Here is an 18,171-nt window from a genome sequence, read left to right as displayed (position 1 = left end):
TTCTGTTATGGTTTATTACAGATCTGCTTATTTCTCAGCTCATCTAATTCTAAGGACTGTTTTGTTTCATGAATACTATAAATAGGGAACAGCTATCACTCAAAATGGGCTCCAAACTATTAACAGCCTTGTGTTGTTCTAAGCTGATCAGGCTGTAAGAACCTGGTATTTTTATTTTTTCTTTTGCCAAAGCTTGACTCTCTTATTTGAAGCCCATTTCTAGTACAGTCCCCCTACCTGCTTTTCCTTTGCTGCTTTTATGGGTCCTATGTCCTGATGTCCAAAGATATGTCCAGACTTTGCCGCAAATCAGCTGTCATCCCTGAGGTTTAGTTAATGGGCTCATTTTATACACACATACACAGACATACACGCACATATAATGTATATATGTTTCTGTTTTCTCATGTCTTTAAAAAATTCTCTTGCTGTATCTGGGAGCTCTTAGGTACATTAAAAGAGGAAAATAATTTACACCATTTTAGTGTATTTATACTTTGAATTGTGGAATTAAACATTATGGGATTGTTAAGGATTCAAGTCCCAGCATTATCCAAGTGAAGACGTGGGTTGATATTTGGGCCTCCATGGGGTCTGATGTACTCCACTAAGCCCTTTGGAAGTAAGATACTGGTTATCTGTCTTCATGATCTTTATATCTTAGGAAAGATAAGGCATGCAACTATGATCCAAATAAATCAGAAGAATGAATACTGGGCAGAAGATTTTTGCAAAGGGCAGAAGTACTGGGTGAAATGAACCATCATTTTATTATTTTTTTCTTTATTTTTATTTTTTTATTTTGTAGAGACAGCATCTTGCTCTGTTGCCCAGGGTGGTCTCTCAAACTCCTAGCCTTAAGTGATCCTACCACCTTGGCCTCCTAAAGTGCTGGGATTACAGGTGTGAGCCACTGCGCCTGGCTGTGAACCATTATTTTAAAGGAGAAAATAGTTAATATTATTGGAAATTTAGCATATTAGGATTTAGAATTTAGCATATAAAAATAATTATTTTTCTTTAATTATTATTAAATGTGAATCCCCTAATCAAGCTGGATGATGCTGTAAATGTTGATGAGATAATGACTGATACTTCTACTAGCTATCTTCTGTGCATCTCTGAAAATAAGGAAAATGTTAGGGACAAAAAAAAGGGCAACATTTTTATTGGCATTGTGGTAAGTACTTTGAAGGTGAGGAACAAATGTTAGTTGTTCATGGTATCTCTAAATATGACCTATCATGTGTGGTTTATAATAAGGATATCTGATGAAGTGTACCTTCAGATAATTATACAAGAAAAATATTTTTCTCATGATATTATATGTTAAATCGCTAGTTACAATTTTCTCATGGCTACTTGGTACTTGTAGCAGTCCATTCTCACGTTGCTATAAAGAACCACTTGAGACTGGGTAATTTATAAAGAAAAGAGGTTTAATTGGCTCATGGTTCCACAGGCTGTACAGGAAGCATGGCTGAGGAGGCCTCAGGAAACTTACAATCATGGCGGAAGGCGAAGGGGAAGCAGTGACATCTTCACAAGCACAAGTCTAGCAGGAGAGAGAGTGAAGGGGGAAGTGCTACACACTTTTAAACAACCAGATATTGTGAGAACTGTCATGAGAACAGCAAGGGGGAAATCTGGCCTCACGATCTAATCACTTCCCACCAGGTCTCCCCCTCAGCAATGGGGATTACAATTCAGCATGAGGTTTGGGTGGGGACACAGCCAAACCATATCAATACTCTATGCTATGGAGAGATCCAGATGGTCTTGGTCCATTTGCCCTGAGATTTTAAGGTTGAAGATAGACACAATGGCAGACATGTGTGGACAGTGTGCAGATAGCAGAATAAAACACTAAGCCAACACAAGCATGGGTGGCAAAGTGTTCTATAAATTTCCTCTAGGGATTTGAAGTTAAACATGAATGACTGTGGTATTATATCTAGATTTGGAGGAAGGGATAATTAAAGAGAAATGATAATTGGCTGATATAAAATACCATACTAAATTAATATTAGGATTATTTACAAACAGTTTTCTAGATAAATGTAATTTGTGATTTAGAGTTGTATTTATTTATTTATTTGAGACGGAGTTTCACTCTTGTCACCCAGGCTGGAGTGCAATCGTGTGATCTTGGCTCACTGCAACCTCTGCCTCCCAGGTTCAAGCAATTCTCCTGCCTCAGCCTCCCGAGTAGCTGGGACTACAGACACCCACCACCATACCAGGCTAATTTTTGTATTTTTAGTAGAAATGGGGTTTCACCACGTTGGACAGGCTGGTCTTGAACTCCTGACCTCGGGTGGCCGGCCCACCTCGGCCTCCCAAAATGTTAGGATTACAGGCGTGAGCCACCACGCCTGGCCAAGTCATAGTTTTATTGATTTTCTGGCAGTTTGTGAATAAATTTGCTCATTTACAGACTTGACTCTGCTAAAAGTCTTAGACTTTTTAAGGCCCTTCAGAACAATCAGACACCCCTTTTCTGTTGTAAGTTAAGCACAAGTGGAACTGTGTCCAAGTGAAAACTAATTCTCTTTGCTTTTTCTAATTTCTATGGTCAGTGGCAATATCAACAAAAGTTCTTAGCATCTGAATGTCTCCGATGTGCCTTTTAATACCTTATTTTGACTGCATAACTCTGTGTTAACTTGACATTTGCTTAACCAATAAGCCCTTCTTTCAGAGAGTTAGCATTCCTGTTGGTGTTAGACAGCTCTAAGTGATATTTTTATCCTTGAGAAGCACGTTTTATCTAGCTACAGACAGTTGGACCTATATACAAATAGTAAAGTTACTTACTTTTAAGCTTTAACATATGTAATGTGCTATTTTATATTTACCTAAAACTCCTTCTAAAGAACAGAGTTGATAGTATATAATTCCTACTTAGCGCATTTAGAAATACCATCTGGCTTACCGCCAGAGTTAACCATGTGTGCGAACTGGGACTCGGAAAAATGACAACAGCTGTTTGCCCTTCAAGCATTTTCTTTGGAGCTGTCCTTTACTTCAGCAACCACTTTTGGGCTGATGACATCCTGAGCTCTGGGTCCAGGCTGCACCTCTCCCGAGCTCCAGGCTCCTGCATCCAAATTTTTATTGAACAAAGATACTTAGAATTTCCTCTGGCTCCTCAAACTCAGTGTGGCCGAAATTGATCTGATCTTCTTTTACCCTCAACACTGTTTTCCCTGTCACAATGGGTGTCACCCATTGCCTGGTCAGTACCTGGGAGTCACCTTTTGAGTATTGGTAATTAGTCTAAAATTCAAAGGGCTTTGCTGTTGTAGTACCACTGCAGTCAGGCTCTGTGCCTTCAGTCTGAGCAGTGCAGTTTTATACAGACTGATTTTAGGTTTCTCAGTGTGTCACATATCACACAGGGTGATAGATGTTGTGGGTATTACAGTATAGACCATTTCTCTGATTAAAGAAAAAGGGAATTTGGCTGACTGAAAAATTTGTTACTTTAACATCTGTGCCTGGTTTTTGTAAATGCTTGGTTTGTAGATTGGTATATAAATTTACATGTGTATCCTTATGTACTGATAGTCCATCTCTCTAGGCTCCAGAGAAAGCCTCTGGGCTAGAATTAAGGATGTTCCTTAATTACAGTTAGAGGAGCTATAACACTGCCTCCAACCCATAAGATCCCTGGGTGTCCATTCCCTCCAGAGGTGACTGTAGTCCAGACTTTTAAGATGATGATTTCCTTGCTTTTAGTTGGAGCTTCTAGTTCCAGCCTTACCACCTTAAACGTTTTATACAAATGTAAATATAGTGTGTGTATTGTTTTGGGTTTTGCTCCTTTTGTTTACCATTTTGTATGTGAGATTTATTTACATGTGTCGCTGTAGTTCTCTCATTGCCTTTTCCTATTTCATTTTATGATCTACAGTTTATTCATTCCTGTTGATGGACATGTGCATTCTTTCTAGTTTACAGTTGTACAGAGAATGCTGCTGTAAATATTTTTGTATGTCTTGTATCGTATACAAATGCCTGAGTTTCTCCAGAGTATATCCTTGGGGGAGGAATTGCTGAATTATGGGGTATGGATACTTCAACATTCCTAGATAATGCCTTGCTGTTGTCAGAAGTGGCTTTCCATCAGTCATATATGAACATAGGGGTTGGTGATTTTTCCTCTTTTTAGCTAATGCAGCCTGTAACTAGCCCCATGGCTTTCATAAGCATCCGTAGTGGCTAACAGTGTGGACTGGGGAGTAGTCAGATTTCCTGGGTTTGAATCTTGACTCTACTCCATTGTCACTCTGGGACCTTGGCTAGAAACTTCCTATCACTTCTCCAAACCATGATCTTTTCCAGTTTATCTTTGCTACTACTGGCTTAGGATGTTAGGGAGTAGGTTCAAGTTGGCATGATTATTCCACTGGATAGACTGTCTACTTGGGCTTCATTCAGAGTTTGGTAAAGTATACTTCTTATGTGTTACTTTGATGTATGAAGTAGTAATTTACTACGGTTCTGGTGGTCTGGTTACTAGGACCATATCACTTGTTACTTTGAGTGATAACTACTATTTGTACAGTGCTTTATAGTTCACAGATAATTCCTGTTTATTTTATAATTTGATCCTTACAATAACCTTATGAGAGAAGTAGGCTGGTTTGGTTCCATTTACAGAGGAAGAAACTGAGGCCTGGCAGTGTTTGGTAACTTGCCATAGTCACTCCATTAGGTATATTAACTCCAGGCCTTGTATTCAGGGCGGCTCTCGGAAATCTGATTTATAGTATCATTTAGATATCTGTGAGTCTGACTCTTCATGTAAGAGTCTCGAAAAGCAGACAGGTTTCTAACACTTTAGAAATAGAGTACATACATACTCCCGAGTGTATCATCTTTACTTTTTCCATGTTTATGCTGTGTTATAGCCATAACTGGGGAAATACATTTTTTCTGTAACATTATATTTGTATTTGTTTTTAGGGAGTGCAGCCTGCCACAGGTGAGGTTGTGTTTGATAGTTTCCAGGACTCTGCTTCTCGTTCAGAGCTAGAAACCCGGATGTCAAGCCTGCAGCCAGTAGAGCTGCTGCTTCCTTCGGCCTTGTCGGAGCAAACAGAGGCGCTCATCCACAGAGCCACATCTGTTAGGTAAGTTGGCACATCACTGGAATATAATACTGATTCCGAAACTTAGGTTTAGTTCCAAAACTGATACTTACTAAAGTTGCTAAAAATAGTTTTTACTTACAAAAATTATATTTCCACTGTAGTAGTGGAAATTAAAAAAAAAAGTAAAACAACAAAGCTGGGCATGGTGGCACATGCCTGTAATCCCAGCCACTTGGGAGGCTGAGGAGGAAGGATTGCTTGAGCCCCAGAATCTGAGACCAGCCTGGGCAACTAAGGTGAGATCTCATATCTAAAAAACAGAGAAGAAACACCACCTACCCCTACTATCACCTTAATGTAGGACTTTAGAAGGCAGTCTTTTTGAAGAGGTTTCTGATATTATTTAATGATATTATTTGATAATTATGGGGTTTATGATATTTAATTATTGGTAATCTTCAGTTTCTGGAGATAATTTAGAGTTCACTTCTTACAAAGTTTATGTAACTTTGGAAATGCTTTGTCTGTGCTGCAAGTTTCAATTCATGGCTGTGTCCAGTGGTTTTGTTTACTGGATCTAAGATCAGACCACTTATGTATGAAGCGGTGTGCTAGGCACTGTGCATGCAGAGGAAGAAGATGTGGTTATGATATATGTCTGGCAGAGTTTACAACCCCACAGGAGAGGCAGATGTGTGCATGCCTAACTAGACTTAAAGGCATGATGTATTAAGTGCTAAACGTGAAGGTGCCTTGTTGGAAAGACTGTACTGCCACTTGGAGTGTGGTGGGAAAGAGACCAGAAAGGTGTGCAGGGGCTTCAGCGAAGTAGACTGTATATTGAGGAATTTGGACTTTGGACTAGGCAGAGAAGCCCATGAGGATTTTCATGTAGTAGGTAGGCAAATCATTTAGAAAATCAAGGCCAGGCACGGTGGCTCATGCCTGTAATCCTAGCACTTTGGGAGGCTGAGGCAGGTGGATCACCTGAGGTCAGCAGTTCAAGACAGCTTGGCCAACATGGCAAAACCCTGTTTCTGCTAAAAAAAATATATATATATATATATAAAAATTAGCTGGGCGTGGTGGCAGACACCTGTAATCTCAGCTACCCCGGAGGCTGAGGCAGGATAATCGCTTGAACTTGAGAGGCAGAGGTTGCAATGAGCCAAGATCACACCACGTCACTCCAGCCTGGGCGAAAGAGCAAGACTCTGTCTCAAAAAAAAAAAGAAAATCAAACTGATTGATTAAGTGAAGTTTCATATGTTTCTTTGTCCTTAGTGTTGTGTTCATTTTCGTTTGAATTTAATTTCTTTCAAAGTAGCTTTCATAATTTGTTTTTCTGATTATAAAACTAATATATGTTCATTTAGAAGACAAAAAAAAAGGATAAATTCATAAGTTGAATTCTGTATCCCAGAGAAAATGACTGTTAAACATTTTGGCACATTATTTCCGTGTGTGTATATCACTTTTTTCCATTTGTGAACTTGCATTCCTGCTGCAAAATCATTTTTGTATTCTGTGTGTTTTTTTTTCTAACTTTAAAATTACCCATTTTTAAAAACTTTATTGCAGAAAATTTCAAACATACACAAAATTATACAGAATAGTGTCATGAACTCCTATGACTCTACCAGCCAGCTTCAGCATTTCTCAGGACCATTCTCATTTTTCTATACTCCCTCCCCTTTTCTCTCTCCCTGGATTATTGGCTTTGAAGCAAATCCTAGGGAGCATCAGTTTATCCTCTAATATTTCAGTAGGTACTCTTAAAATAAGTACACATCATTGTCATATAAGTGTATCATAATTTATCCATTCCATTTTTATTATATTCATTTTTTCAGTATTATAAATACTGTTATGATGAATATCCATATACAGAAATACTCATGTGCATTCCTGATGATTTCCTTAAGATAAATTCCTGAAAATGGAATTAACTGGACCAGAAGGTATGAATGTTTATAAAGCTCTTGATTGCTTGCTAGAAATGGTAATATCAATTTATACTTCTACCAGTACAGTCTAGGAGGGTTCTTTGAACCTTTACTCACAGTGGGGGTGATCATTTAAATAATCTTTGCCAGTCACATAGATGAAAAATTTTGCATCAAATCCCTTCATTTTGATCTTAATCCTTTTCTGACCATGTGTTCAAACTTGAATAATTAAAAGTCAAACAGTAAACTTGTAAGGAGTGCTGCTTTTACAGAACTAAAAAAATTAATAAAATCTCGAAAAAAATTTTTAAAGGTAAGCTTCTATATTGTATTTTCAATATTTCCTATCATTTCCTTGCTAGAAATAGTAATATGAGAAATGGCAATCAAGAGCTTTATAAACATTCATACCCGCTGATCCAGTTAATTCCATTTTCAGGAATTTAAGGAAATCATCAGAAATGCACATGAATATTTCTATATATGGATATTCATCATAACAGTATTTGTAATACTGAAAAAATGAATATAGAAATGGAATGGATAAATTATGATAAATTATGATAAATGGATAAATTATGATTTCCTGTCTTTGATTTAGTTCATTTTTCTTTATATTTTATTAACTTAGTATATATTTTATTAAATTAACTTAGTATATATTTTATTAATTTAGATTGAGTCTAAAGTCAATCAGTTTTATCAACACATTCATTTTTTTGTTTTCTGCTTAGTTTTATAAAATAACAATGGCGAAATTCAATAAAATACCAAAATATTTCATAATGACAGACATTGTCAAAAGTGAATTTTTGTTTGGCAAGCAGCATTAATTGACTGGTGATATTCCTAAATGTTTGTTCATCACATGAGATTTAAAAGCTTGAATTTGGCATATCAAAGATAATTTAGGTGTCTTATATGGGTTTTACCAAATTTAATGCCTGCTTTTGTCTTATTTTAATTTGAATTTCTCTAGTTAGCATTGTAAATAATTTTCCCTATGTTTACTGACCATGTGTAATTTTTTGTTCTTTGCACTTTTTTTTGTATCCTTCGATCATTTTCACTTTATTTGCATATTGGACTAAGCAAAGTCAAAAGTTAAATCTGCATTTCTGTGGAGTTCCTACAGCTAATTTATATCTATGGACAGAATGAAGTAGAGGAAATTCAAAAGTTAGCAAGGGTCAAACAGTGTGGACTCTTGTGACTCAGGGTTTGAGTTGGAAAACGAGCTCTTCCCCTTAGTGACTTTGAGTAAGTTATCTACTGTATTGTCCTTCAGTATCCTTTATATTGGGGGTATTAAGAGTGCTTACCTCATGGGGTTGTTGTAAGGATTAAATAAGTTAATACAGGTAAAGCGCCTGCAATAGTACCTGCTGTAGAAGGCTCTCTGTAAGAGGAAGTTTTTTTTTTTTTTTTTTTTTTAATTAAATTTTCTGTGGCTGGGCGCAGTGGGTCATGCTTATAATCCCAGCATTTTGGGAGGCCAAGTCAGGCGGATCACAAGATCAGGAGTTCGAGACGAGCCTGACCAACATGGTGAAACCCCATCCCTACTAAAAATACAAAAATTAGCCAGGCATGGTTAGTTTTTTGTAGGTACATAATAGATGTATATATTTATGGGTTACATGAGATATTTTCATACAGGCATACAATGCATAATAATCACATCAGGGTAAATGGGGTATCCATGTCCTCAAGCATTTATCCTTTGTGTTACAAACAATCCAATTATACTCTTTTAGTTATTTTAAAATGTACAGTTAAATGATTTTTGACTGTAGTCGTGCTGTTGCACTATCAAATGCTAGGTCTTATTCTATTTTTTTTGTACCTGTTAACCATCCCCAGTTCCCTTCTCAGCCTCTGGTAGCCATCTTTCTACTGTCTATCTCCATGAGTTCAATTGTTTTAATTTTTAGCTCCCACAAGTAGGTGAGAACATGCAAAGTTTATCTTTCTGTGCCTGGCTTATTTCATGTAGCATAATGACCTCCAGTTCCATCCATGTTGTTGCAAATGACAGGATCTCATTCCTTTTTATGGCAGAATGCTACTCCATTGTATATATGTACCACATTTTCCTTACCCATTTGTCTGCTGACAGACACCTGGGTGCTCCCAAATCTTAGCTCTTGTGAATAGTGCTGTAGTAAACATGGGAGTGCACATATCTCTTCTATATACTGATTTCCCTTCTTTTGAGTATATACCTAGCAGTGGGTTTGCTGGATCATGTGGTAGTTCTATTTTTAGTTTTTTAGTAGTTTTTTTTCAAACTACTCTCCATAGTGGTTGTACTAATTTACATTCCCACCAGCAGTCTATGAGGGTTCCCTTTTCTCCACATCCTCACCAGCATTTATTATTGCCTGTCTTTGGATAAAAGCCATCTTAACTGAGGTGAGATGGTATATCATTGTAGTTTTGATTTGCATTTCTGTGATGAACGATGGTGTTGAGAGCTTTTCATATACCAGGCTGCCATTTGTATGTCTTCTTTTGAGAAATGTCTATTCAATTTGTTTATTTTTAAATTGGATAATTAGATTTTTCCTGTAGAGTTGTTTGAGCTCCTTATATGTTGTGGTTATTAATCCCTTGTCACATGGGTGGTCTACATATATTTTCTTCCATTCCATGGGTTGTCTCTTCACTTTGTTGATTGTTTCTGTTGCTGTGCAGAAGCTTTTTAACTTCATGTGATCCCGTTTGTCCATCTTTGCTTTGGTTGCCCTATTACTCAAGAAATCTTTGCCCAGTTCAGTGTTCTGGAGACTTTCCCCAATGTTTTCTTTTAGTCGTTTCATAGTGTGACATTTTAGATTTAAGTCTTTAATCCATTTTTGATTTGATTTTTGTATATGGTGAGAGATAGGGTCTAGTTTCATTGTTCTGCATATGGATGTTCAGTTTTCCCAGCACCATTTATTGAAAAGATCCTTTCCTCAGTGTGTGTTCTTGGCATCATTGTCAAAAATGAGTTCACTGTAGATATATGGATTTATTTCTGGGTTTTCTATTCTGTTCCAGTGGCCTGTGTGTCTGTTTTTATGCCAGTACCATGCCATTTTTGTTACTATAGCTCTGTAGTATAATTTGAAGTCAGGTAATGTGATTCCTCCAATTTTGTCCTTTTTGCTTAGGATATATTTGGCTATTCTGAGTCATTTCTTGTTCATATACATTTTAGGCTAATTTTTTCTATTTCTGTTTAAAATGTCACAATATTTTGATAGGGATTGCATTGAATCTGTAGATTGCTTTGGGTAGTATGGATGTTTTAACTATTTATTCTTCCAATTCATGAACATGGAATATCTTTCCCTTTTTTGTGTGTTCTCTTCAGTGTTTTACATCAGTGTTTTATAGTTTTCATTGTAGAGATCTTTCACTTCTTTGGCTAACTCCTAGATATTTTATTTTATTTGTAGCTATTGTAAATGGGATTACTTTTTTGATTTCTTTTTCATATTGTTCACTGTTAGCATATAGAAATGCTACTTTTTGTATGTTGATTTTGTGTCCTGCAACTTTACTGAATTTGTTTGATCAGTTCTGACAGTTTTTTGGTAGAGTCTTTAGGTTTTTCCAAATTTAAGATCATCTCATCTGCAAACAAGAATAATTAGATGTCCTCCTTTCCAATTTGGATGCCCTTTATTTCTTTGTCTTGTCTGATTGCCCTAGTTAGGACTAGTATGTTGAATAGCAGTGGTGGCAGTGGGCATCATTATTGTACTTAGAGGAAAGGCTTTCAATATTTCTCAATTCAGTATGATAATAGCTGTGGGTCTGTTTTATATGTTGCTTTTATTGTGTTGAGGTATGTTCCTTCTATACCCAGTTGTTTGAGAGTTTTTATGATGAAGTGTTGTTGAATTTTATCAAATCCTTTTTCAGCATCAATTGAAATGATTATGTTTTTTTCTTCATTCTGTTAATATGATGTATCATAGTGACTGATTTGCATATGTTGAACCATCCTTGCATCTCTGTGATAAATTCTACTTGGTCATGATAAATGATATTTTTAATGTGTTGTTGAGTTCAGTTTGCTAGTATTTTGCTGAGAATTTTCACATCAGTATTCATCAGAGATATTGGCTTTTCTTTATTTGATATGAATTTGTCTCATTCTGGTATCAGGGTAATACTGGCCTCGTAGAATGAGTTTGGAAGTATTCTCCTTTTTTTTCCGGAATAGTTTGAGGAACATGGGTCTAGTTCTTTAAATGTTTGGTAGAATTTAGCAGTGAAGCTATTGGGTCCTGGGCTTTTCTTTGCTGGGAGACTTTATTATGGCTTCAATCTCGTTACTTGTTATTGGTCTGTTAATGTTTTGGATTTCTTCGTGGTTCAATCTTGGTGGATTGCATGTGTTTAGGAATTTATCCATTTCTTCTAGATTTTCAAATTTATTGGCATATGGTTGCTCATAGTAACCACTAATGATCCCTTGAATTCCTGTAGTATCAGTAGTAATGTCTTCTTTGTCATCTCTAATTTTATTTATTTGGGGTTTCTCTCTTCACAGTCTGGGTAAAGTCTTACCAATTTTATCTTTTCAAAAAACTAACTTTTGGTGTGTTTTCTTGTATTTTCTTTGTTTCAATTTCATTTATTTCTGCTGATTTTCATTTTTATTTTATATTAATTTTGGGTTTGGTTTGCTCTTGCTTTTCTAATTCTTCAAGGTTTATCATTTGGTTATTTATTTGAAATTTTTCCTCTTTTTTGATGTAGGTGCTTTTAGCTATAAACTTCCCTCTTAGTACAGCTGTCAGTCTATCCCATAGGTTTTGGTATGTGTTTTCATTATCATTTGTTTCAAGAAATTTTTAAATTTCCTTGTTGATCTCTTCATTGACCCACTGGTCATTCAGGAGCATATTGTTTAATTTCCACGTGTTTGTATAGTTTCCAAAATTCTTCTTGTTTTTGATTTCTAGTTTTATTTCATTGTGGTCAGAGAAGGTTCTTGATATTATTTCAGTTTTTTGAATGTTTTAAGACGTGTTTTGTGACCTAACATATGATCTAATCTTGAGAATGTTTAGATCATTCATGCTATAATGATTAGATCCTCTACATGCTGAGGAAAAGAAAGTGTATTCTGCAACGATTGAATGAAATGTTCTCTAAATATCTATTAGGATCATTTGGTCTGTAGTGAAGATTAAGTCTGACGTTTCTTTATTGATTTTCTGTCTGGAAGATCTGTCCAATGATGAAAGTGGGGTGTTGAAGTATCCAGCTGCAATTTTTTTTTTCTCTCTTTTTTTTGAGACAGAGTCTTGCTCTGTCACCCACGGGGGAGTGCAGTGGTGTGATCTCCGTTCACTGCAACCTCTGCCTCCCGGATTTAAGCGATTCTCCTGCCTCAGCCTCCTGAGTAGCTGGGATTACAGGCGTGCGGCACCACGCCTGGCTAATTTTTTTGTATTTTAGTAGAGACAGGATATGGGGTTTCACCATGTTGTCCAGGCTGGTCTCGAACTCCTGACCTCAAGTAATCCGCCTGCCTCAGGCATGTATATTTGCAATTATTGTATCCTTTTGCTGAATTGAGCCCTATGTCATTATATAATGACCTTCTTTGTTTCCATATTTACAACCAGTAAACAGTACAGTATTAAATTTGCAAGTACAAAATTTGTTTTGTTTTTGGTGATACCTTCTTGTCTGTTTTAAACACTGATAAGTAGTTTCTTGTATCTCAGATTAAGTACCCCATCTTTTTCTTATGCTGTATACCTAAAGGTAAAAACAGCAGTTTTTGTCAGTTACTGGTTAATAATATTTTATTAATTTTGAAGACATAATATGTTAAAGCTGTGTGAGGAAAGGCAAAAGAATGGCTTGGAATTGTGGAGTGTCTATCTTAAAATTTTAGGGTTTTTGGTATTCTTAACTTTAACCACAAGAGGTCTCCAAAGGATTTTGTATTCTGTGAATTACTGTTCAATGGTTATTAAAATCTTCACATTTCTTTTTATATCTGAAAGTACAGACTTACTTACTTTGTATCGTATTGTGACTCAGAACAAATATTAGAGATGATAGTAATCTAAAATTATTACTCCTAAATAATTATATGCTATCAATTTTTCTTAGGTTATTTATTTTTATTTATGTAAAGTATGTTTGTAAGATTTCAGCCTGGATCTTAGGGAATCAGTCTTACTATCTTGTTACACTTTCTTTTGTTGTAAAAATGTAGAGAAAGAAACAAATGGAAAGCAATAGTCTTGAGCCCTTTATCAATTGCAGTTAAGGTTGCTTTAACTTAGACATGTTGTATGTTTATAGAAATGGTTGAGGGAAAAGCTTTAGAAAGCAATAAACAATACTATTAATATTTACTAGTTCTAAAGGAAACTGACTTTTAAGGTGAATCAGATGAACATCACAAATGGCCCTTAATTTTGTGTTCAAAGAAATGAGAGCTTCCTGAGCACTGGCATAGCCAAGGAAGGCTGTATGAAGGAGGTAGGGTAGGCTGGTACATTTGCAGAATAGAAGGCTTTGAGTTGGTAATGGGGAGGGAGGAAGGGTATGTTTTGTGTGTATGGAAGTGATATGAGGTCTGAGGCACACAGGCTGGAATTATTAGAGAAGTGTGAAGACAGAAGGGAGATTTCTCTGATTAGAGGGAACTTTCATGTTGAGAATTGAGAAAGAAAGAGTGAAGTCCTATGAAATCCAGCAAACTGGTATGGATTCCTATAGAAGGCAGTAAGGTTTCTGGGAAAAGGAATGGCATGATAGAAGGGAAGAGAAGAGTGTACTGCCTAGATGGGACAGTTGAATTTTAAAAATAAATATTTCCCTAAAGAAAAAAGTGGATACAGAGAAAAGAATCAGATCAAGGAGCTTAGAGAATGCCAATAGTTGGGAATAGGAGCAAGAATACAAACAGAAGGGGAGGAATTAAAGAGCTAGGTGGAGAACCAGGACAAGGTAGGGATGTGTAGTTATAATTTATCACACGTGATATAACCAATGATGTGAGCTGATTTTTTACATTATTGACTGTTATAATTTACTGAAACTGTATGACATTCGGAAAGATACTTGGTTAAAAACTAGCCTTAGCTCATTGATATCATTTGAAAAAGACATGTGGAAGAATGTCCTGTGGTACCACAGTGACTTTAGCTATCTGACCTTTGAAATAAATGCTTGAACACATAAGTGCTTCCTCAAAGACAGATGTGTATGCTGCAGATTTAAAGAAAACATTGAAATCTTAATGTTGGGGAATAAGAATAACCTCTAATATGTTTACTTTCAGTGTTAGAAATACATTATTATTATGTCTTTTTGGCCACAGAGAGTCTTACATCATCTGAGGTTTAACAAAAGTATTATCTAACATGATTCTTTATGCGGAAGCATAGTACCACCTGAATGTCATTTATGGTGACACATATTTGAAATTACCATAGTAGCATTTTCATTTTATGTTCATCTGTTATTAAATTAATTTATACAGTAGAAATTACTTATTACTTTGTGTTATTGTACTTTGACTTTCAAGTTTTTAATGGAAAATATTTAGCAGAGTTTTGGTGCCAAAATGAACTGACAACTGTGAGACTATATAATTATCAGAGGAATTGTTATGCAAATTAGGTATCTGTGTTATGGCTGAAGTCCAACTTCTTTCTAATGTCATTTGAATTAAACATTAGTGTAAAGATTTCAATTTTTTTTTTTAAAGAATGAGAGTAAAAGAAACAACAACAGGTCTTACTCATTAATTTGGTTAAGAGGAAGTGTTTCACACATACGAAATGTTATTAAGTGGTCAGTACTTGATGGTACCAATTTCGTGATTGCAGTGTTACAGTTTATTCTGTCAAAGTTTAATAAGCTCAATTCTGTGGGTTCTTATGAAGTCATTTCAATATAATTCTTAGATATTTAGAGCCAAGTAAATGTGGAATGGCATACCAAACAGTGGGTAGCATATAGATATGAATAACATAGCGCCTAAATTAGATGGGAAGGTGGGGCTGGGTAGAAAGAGGGCATTCCAGGAAGTGTGGTCACAGGATGAGAAAAGGGAATTGGGAACATCGAGTTGACTGCAGTGTTAGGAATATATGGGTCAAGAGTAGCCTGCAACAGAATCTAGTGCAGAAGAGCTGTTCAGTGAGTATTTGCTGAATGATTATGTTTAAGGCCAGAGAGGAAGACTGGAGCTGTTTCATTGAGGATGCTGGGCACTAGTGGGAGGAGCTTATACTTTATTTAGATGTTTCTCAAATTTGGCCTACCAACCTTTTAATTTACTACTTTGTGTTAGAATTTTCTTATTTAAATTTGTTAAATTATAATTTTAAAAATTACAAAGTTAATATATGTTTGTTGTAAAAGTGAAAAAAAGTCTATTTTAAAGGAAAAAATAATTCTTGCTAACCTCCTCACCCATTTGACTTAAATTAGTTTTATTATAACGTGACTTAAATGTTTATAAACCGAAAACTTAGTGCTCTAGGTTTTATGACTATTTTAACAGGAATAAAGTCCAAGCAAAATTTGAGATTAAAATAAATGTATGAAACTAATAAAATATAAATGAATGATTATTTGGTATGAAGGGTGATGCTCTGTTGCTAAAAATAAACTGTTCCTACCAATTCAAGGGGATATATCCCCAACTGAGGATGAAGTTCTTTTTTTTTTTTGATGAGCTTTATTTATTTATTTATTTTTGAGCAGTTTGAGGCTCACAGCAAAATTGAGAGTAAGGTACAGAATAAAGGTGTCATATCTTCAGTATTCACGAGATCCTGTGCTATGATATTGCTGTAATATGCTGTGTAAAGGCTCAAACCTTTCCTGCATGCTTAATTTAAAGAGTAGGGGTGTCGCTCTGCTCCCCAAGCTGGAGTGCAGTGGCGTGGTCATAGCTCATTGCAGCTTTGAACTCCTGGGCTCAAGAGATCCTCTCACTTCAGCCTCCTGAGCAACATACGAATCAGGCACATACTGGTAGTCCCGGCTACTCAGGCATGCACCACCCCTTCCAGCTAATTTTTAAAAAAAAATTTTGTAGAGATGGGTTCTGGCTATGTTGCCCAGGCTCGTCTCGAACTTCTGGCCTGAAGTGATGCTCTCACCTCAGCCTTGCGAGTTCTTGGGATTACAGGCATGAGCGACTGCATTTAGCATCTTCCAGTCTTTTTCTGTCTTCAGACCACAGTATGACTTAAGTGGTTTGCCCTCCATTGGGTACCAGTGTACCAGTTCCATTTTTGTTGTTGTTGAGAGGGAGTCTTGCTCTGTCTCCCAGGCTGGAGTGCAGTGGCACAATCTTGGCTCACTGCAACTTCTGCCTCCTGGGTTCAAGCGATTCTTCTGCCTCAGACTCCCCAGTAGCTGGGATTACAAGCGCCCGCCACCACACCCGGCTAATTTTTGTATTTTCGTAGAGACGTATTTTCTTTTCTTTTTTTTTTTTTTGAGACGGAGTCTTGCGCTCTCACCCAGGCTGGAGTGCAGTGGCGCGATCTCGGCTCACTGCAAGCTCCGCCTCCCAGGTTCACGCCATTCTCCTGCCTCAGCCTCTCCGAGTAGCTGGGACTACAGGCGCCCGCCACCACGCCCGGCTAATTTTTTGTATTTTTAGTAGAGACGGGGTTTCACCATGGTCTCTATCTCCTGACCTCGTGATCCGCCCGCCTCGGCCTCCCAAAGTGCTGGGATTACAAGCATGAGCCACCGTGCCCGGCTGAGATGTATTTTCGTAGGAGTTTTGCTGTGTAGGTCAAACTGGTCTCGAACTCCTGACCTCAAATGATCCGCCTGCCTTGGCCTCCAAAGTGCTGGGATTACAGACGTGAGCCACTGCACCTGGCCATCCAGTTCAATTTTAAAACTACTTCTGTTTTATTTTTCTCATTAAACTTTAACCGTTAAGTGCTCCTTATTACTAATGTGATCTTAAACATAAACAGAAATGCAGAAACTGAAGCATGTAGCAATATTCATTTTAAAAGCTGATAATCCAGTTGATCTAAGACCTTAACCTAAGATCATGAAATCAGTTTGGTAGGTTGTGACTAACATTTTAAAAAAATACAGTAGAAGTTTCCAGAGTATATCACGTGCAGTAAGGGTATTTCATGAAATTCCTTTTTTTACAGTTTTATCTGTTTATAGATAATCTCTCTGTCTGTATATGCCTTCTAATCCTCTCTCCAATTCCTATCACGTTTGTAATTATCCATGAAAATAATTAAACTCATAATTTAATACATTATGATTAATAAATGTTATTCATAGATTATTTTATATGTACATTCTTATTACCTGAAACTGATCAGATACTGCCCAGAAATATATTTTTGAATAGCACAACTGAAAAGTAGTTAATATTTAGACTATGTATTTAAAATCCTAAAGCTGACATTATTCACAGACCAAATATTGCCTACATAGAAAATCTAGAAGTGACAAATTATCAGAAGTAATAAGAATTCAGCAATGCCATTAAATATAAGATCAGTTTATAAAAATGAATAGTGTTTTAGTACAGCACCAACAAATAGAAAATGAAAAAAATTTTAAAAGATACTATTCAAAATAGCAACCACAATAATATTATCTAAGACTCTATTTACCAAAAAGAAAATAAGGTCTTAAGAAAATTTGGAAACTTTACTGAAAGATATTAAAGAACTAAATAAATACTGGAAAGATGCAACACGTTAATGAATGGAAAGATCTAGCATAAAGATATCAGTTCTCCTTAATATAAATTCAATGCAATTCTTTTTTTTTTTTAAAAAACAATTTTGTGAGTACATAGTAGGGTACATTAGAATGTTTTTCAGTGCAATTCTAATCAGAAGGACAGTGAGGTTTTTCACAGAAACTGACAAGCTGCTTTTAAAAAGATAGATCAAAGGGCCAATAATAAGTAAGACAGCACTGAAAGACATAGAGATATTTGCCGTATCAAAACTCAGAACTTACATATATATGTGTGAGTGTATATATATATTTATATATGTACATATATATTTATATATGTACATATATATATTTATATATGTACATATATATGTACATATATATGTACATATATAAATATATAT

The 18,171-nt window shown here is 36.0% G+C and overlaps 1 protein-coding gene across 1 annotated transcript in view; it reads left to right on the top strand.

The window, feature by feature from the left end:
- The window catches only part of MSH3 (mutS homolog 3), a 226,955-nt gene that overhangs the window by 19,457 nt on the left and 189,327 nt on the right, over window positions 1–18,171 (top strand). The window contains exons 7-8 of the mRNA XM_058440757.1: window positions 1,037–1,180; window positions 4,972–5,138. Coding sequence (XP_058296740.1) covers window positions 1,037–1,180; window positions 4,972–5,138 — 311 coding nt within the window. The remainder of the gene's footprint in view (window positions 1–1,036; window positions 1,181–4,971; window positions 5,139–18,171) is intronic.

Source organism: Hylobates moloch, unplaced genomic scaffold (assembly GCF_009828535.3).
Source record: "Hylobates moloch isolate HMO894 unplaced genomic scaffold, HMol_V3 SCAFFOLD_6, whole genome shotgun sequence".
Lineage (NCBI taxonomy): Eukaryota > Metazoa > Chordata > Mammalia > Primates > Hylobatidae > Hylobates > Hylobates moloch.
Note: the sequence above shows the minus strand (reverse complement) of the source record. Positions and strands in the feature narration are given on the sequence as shown.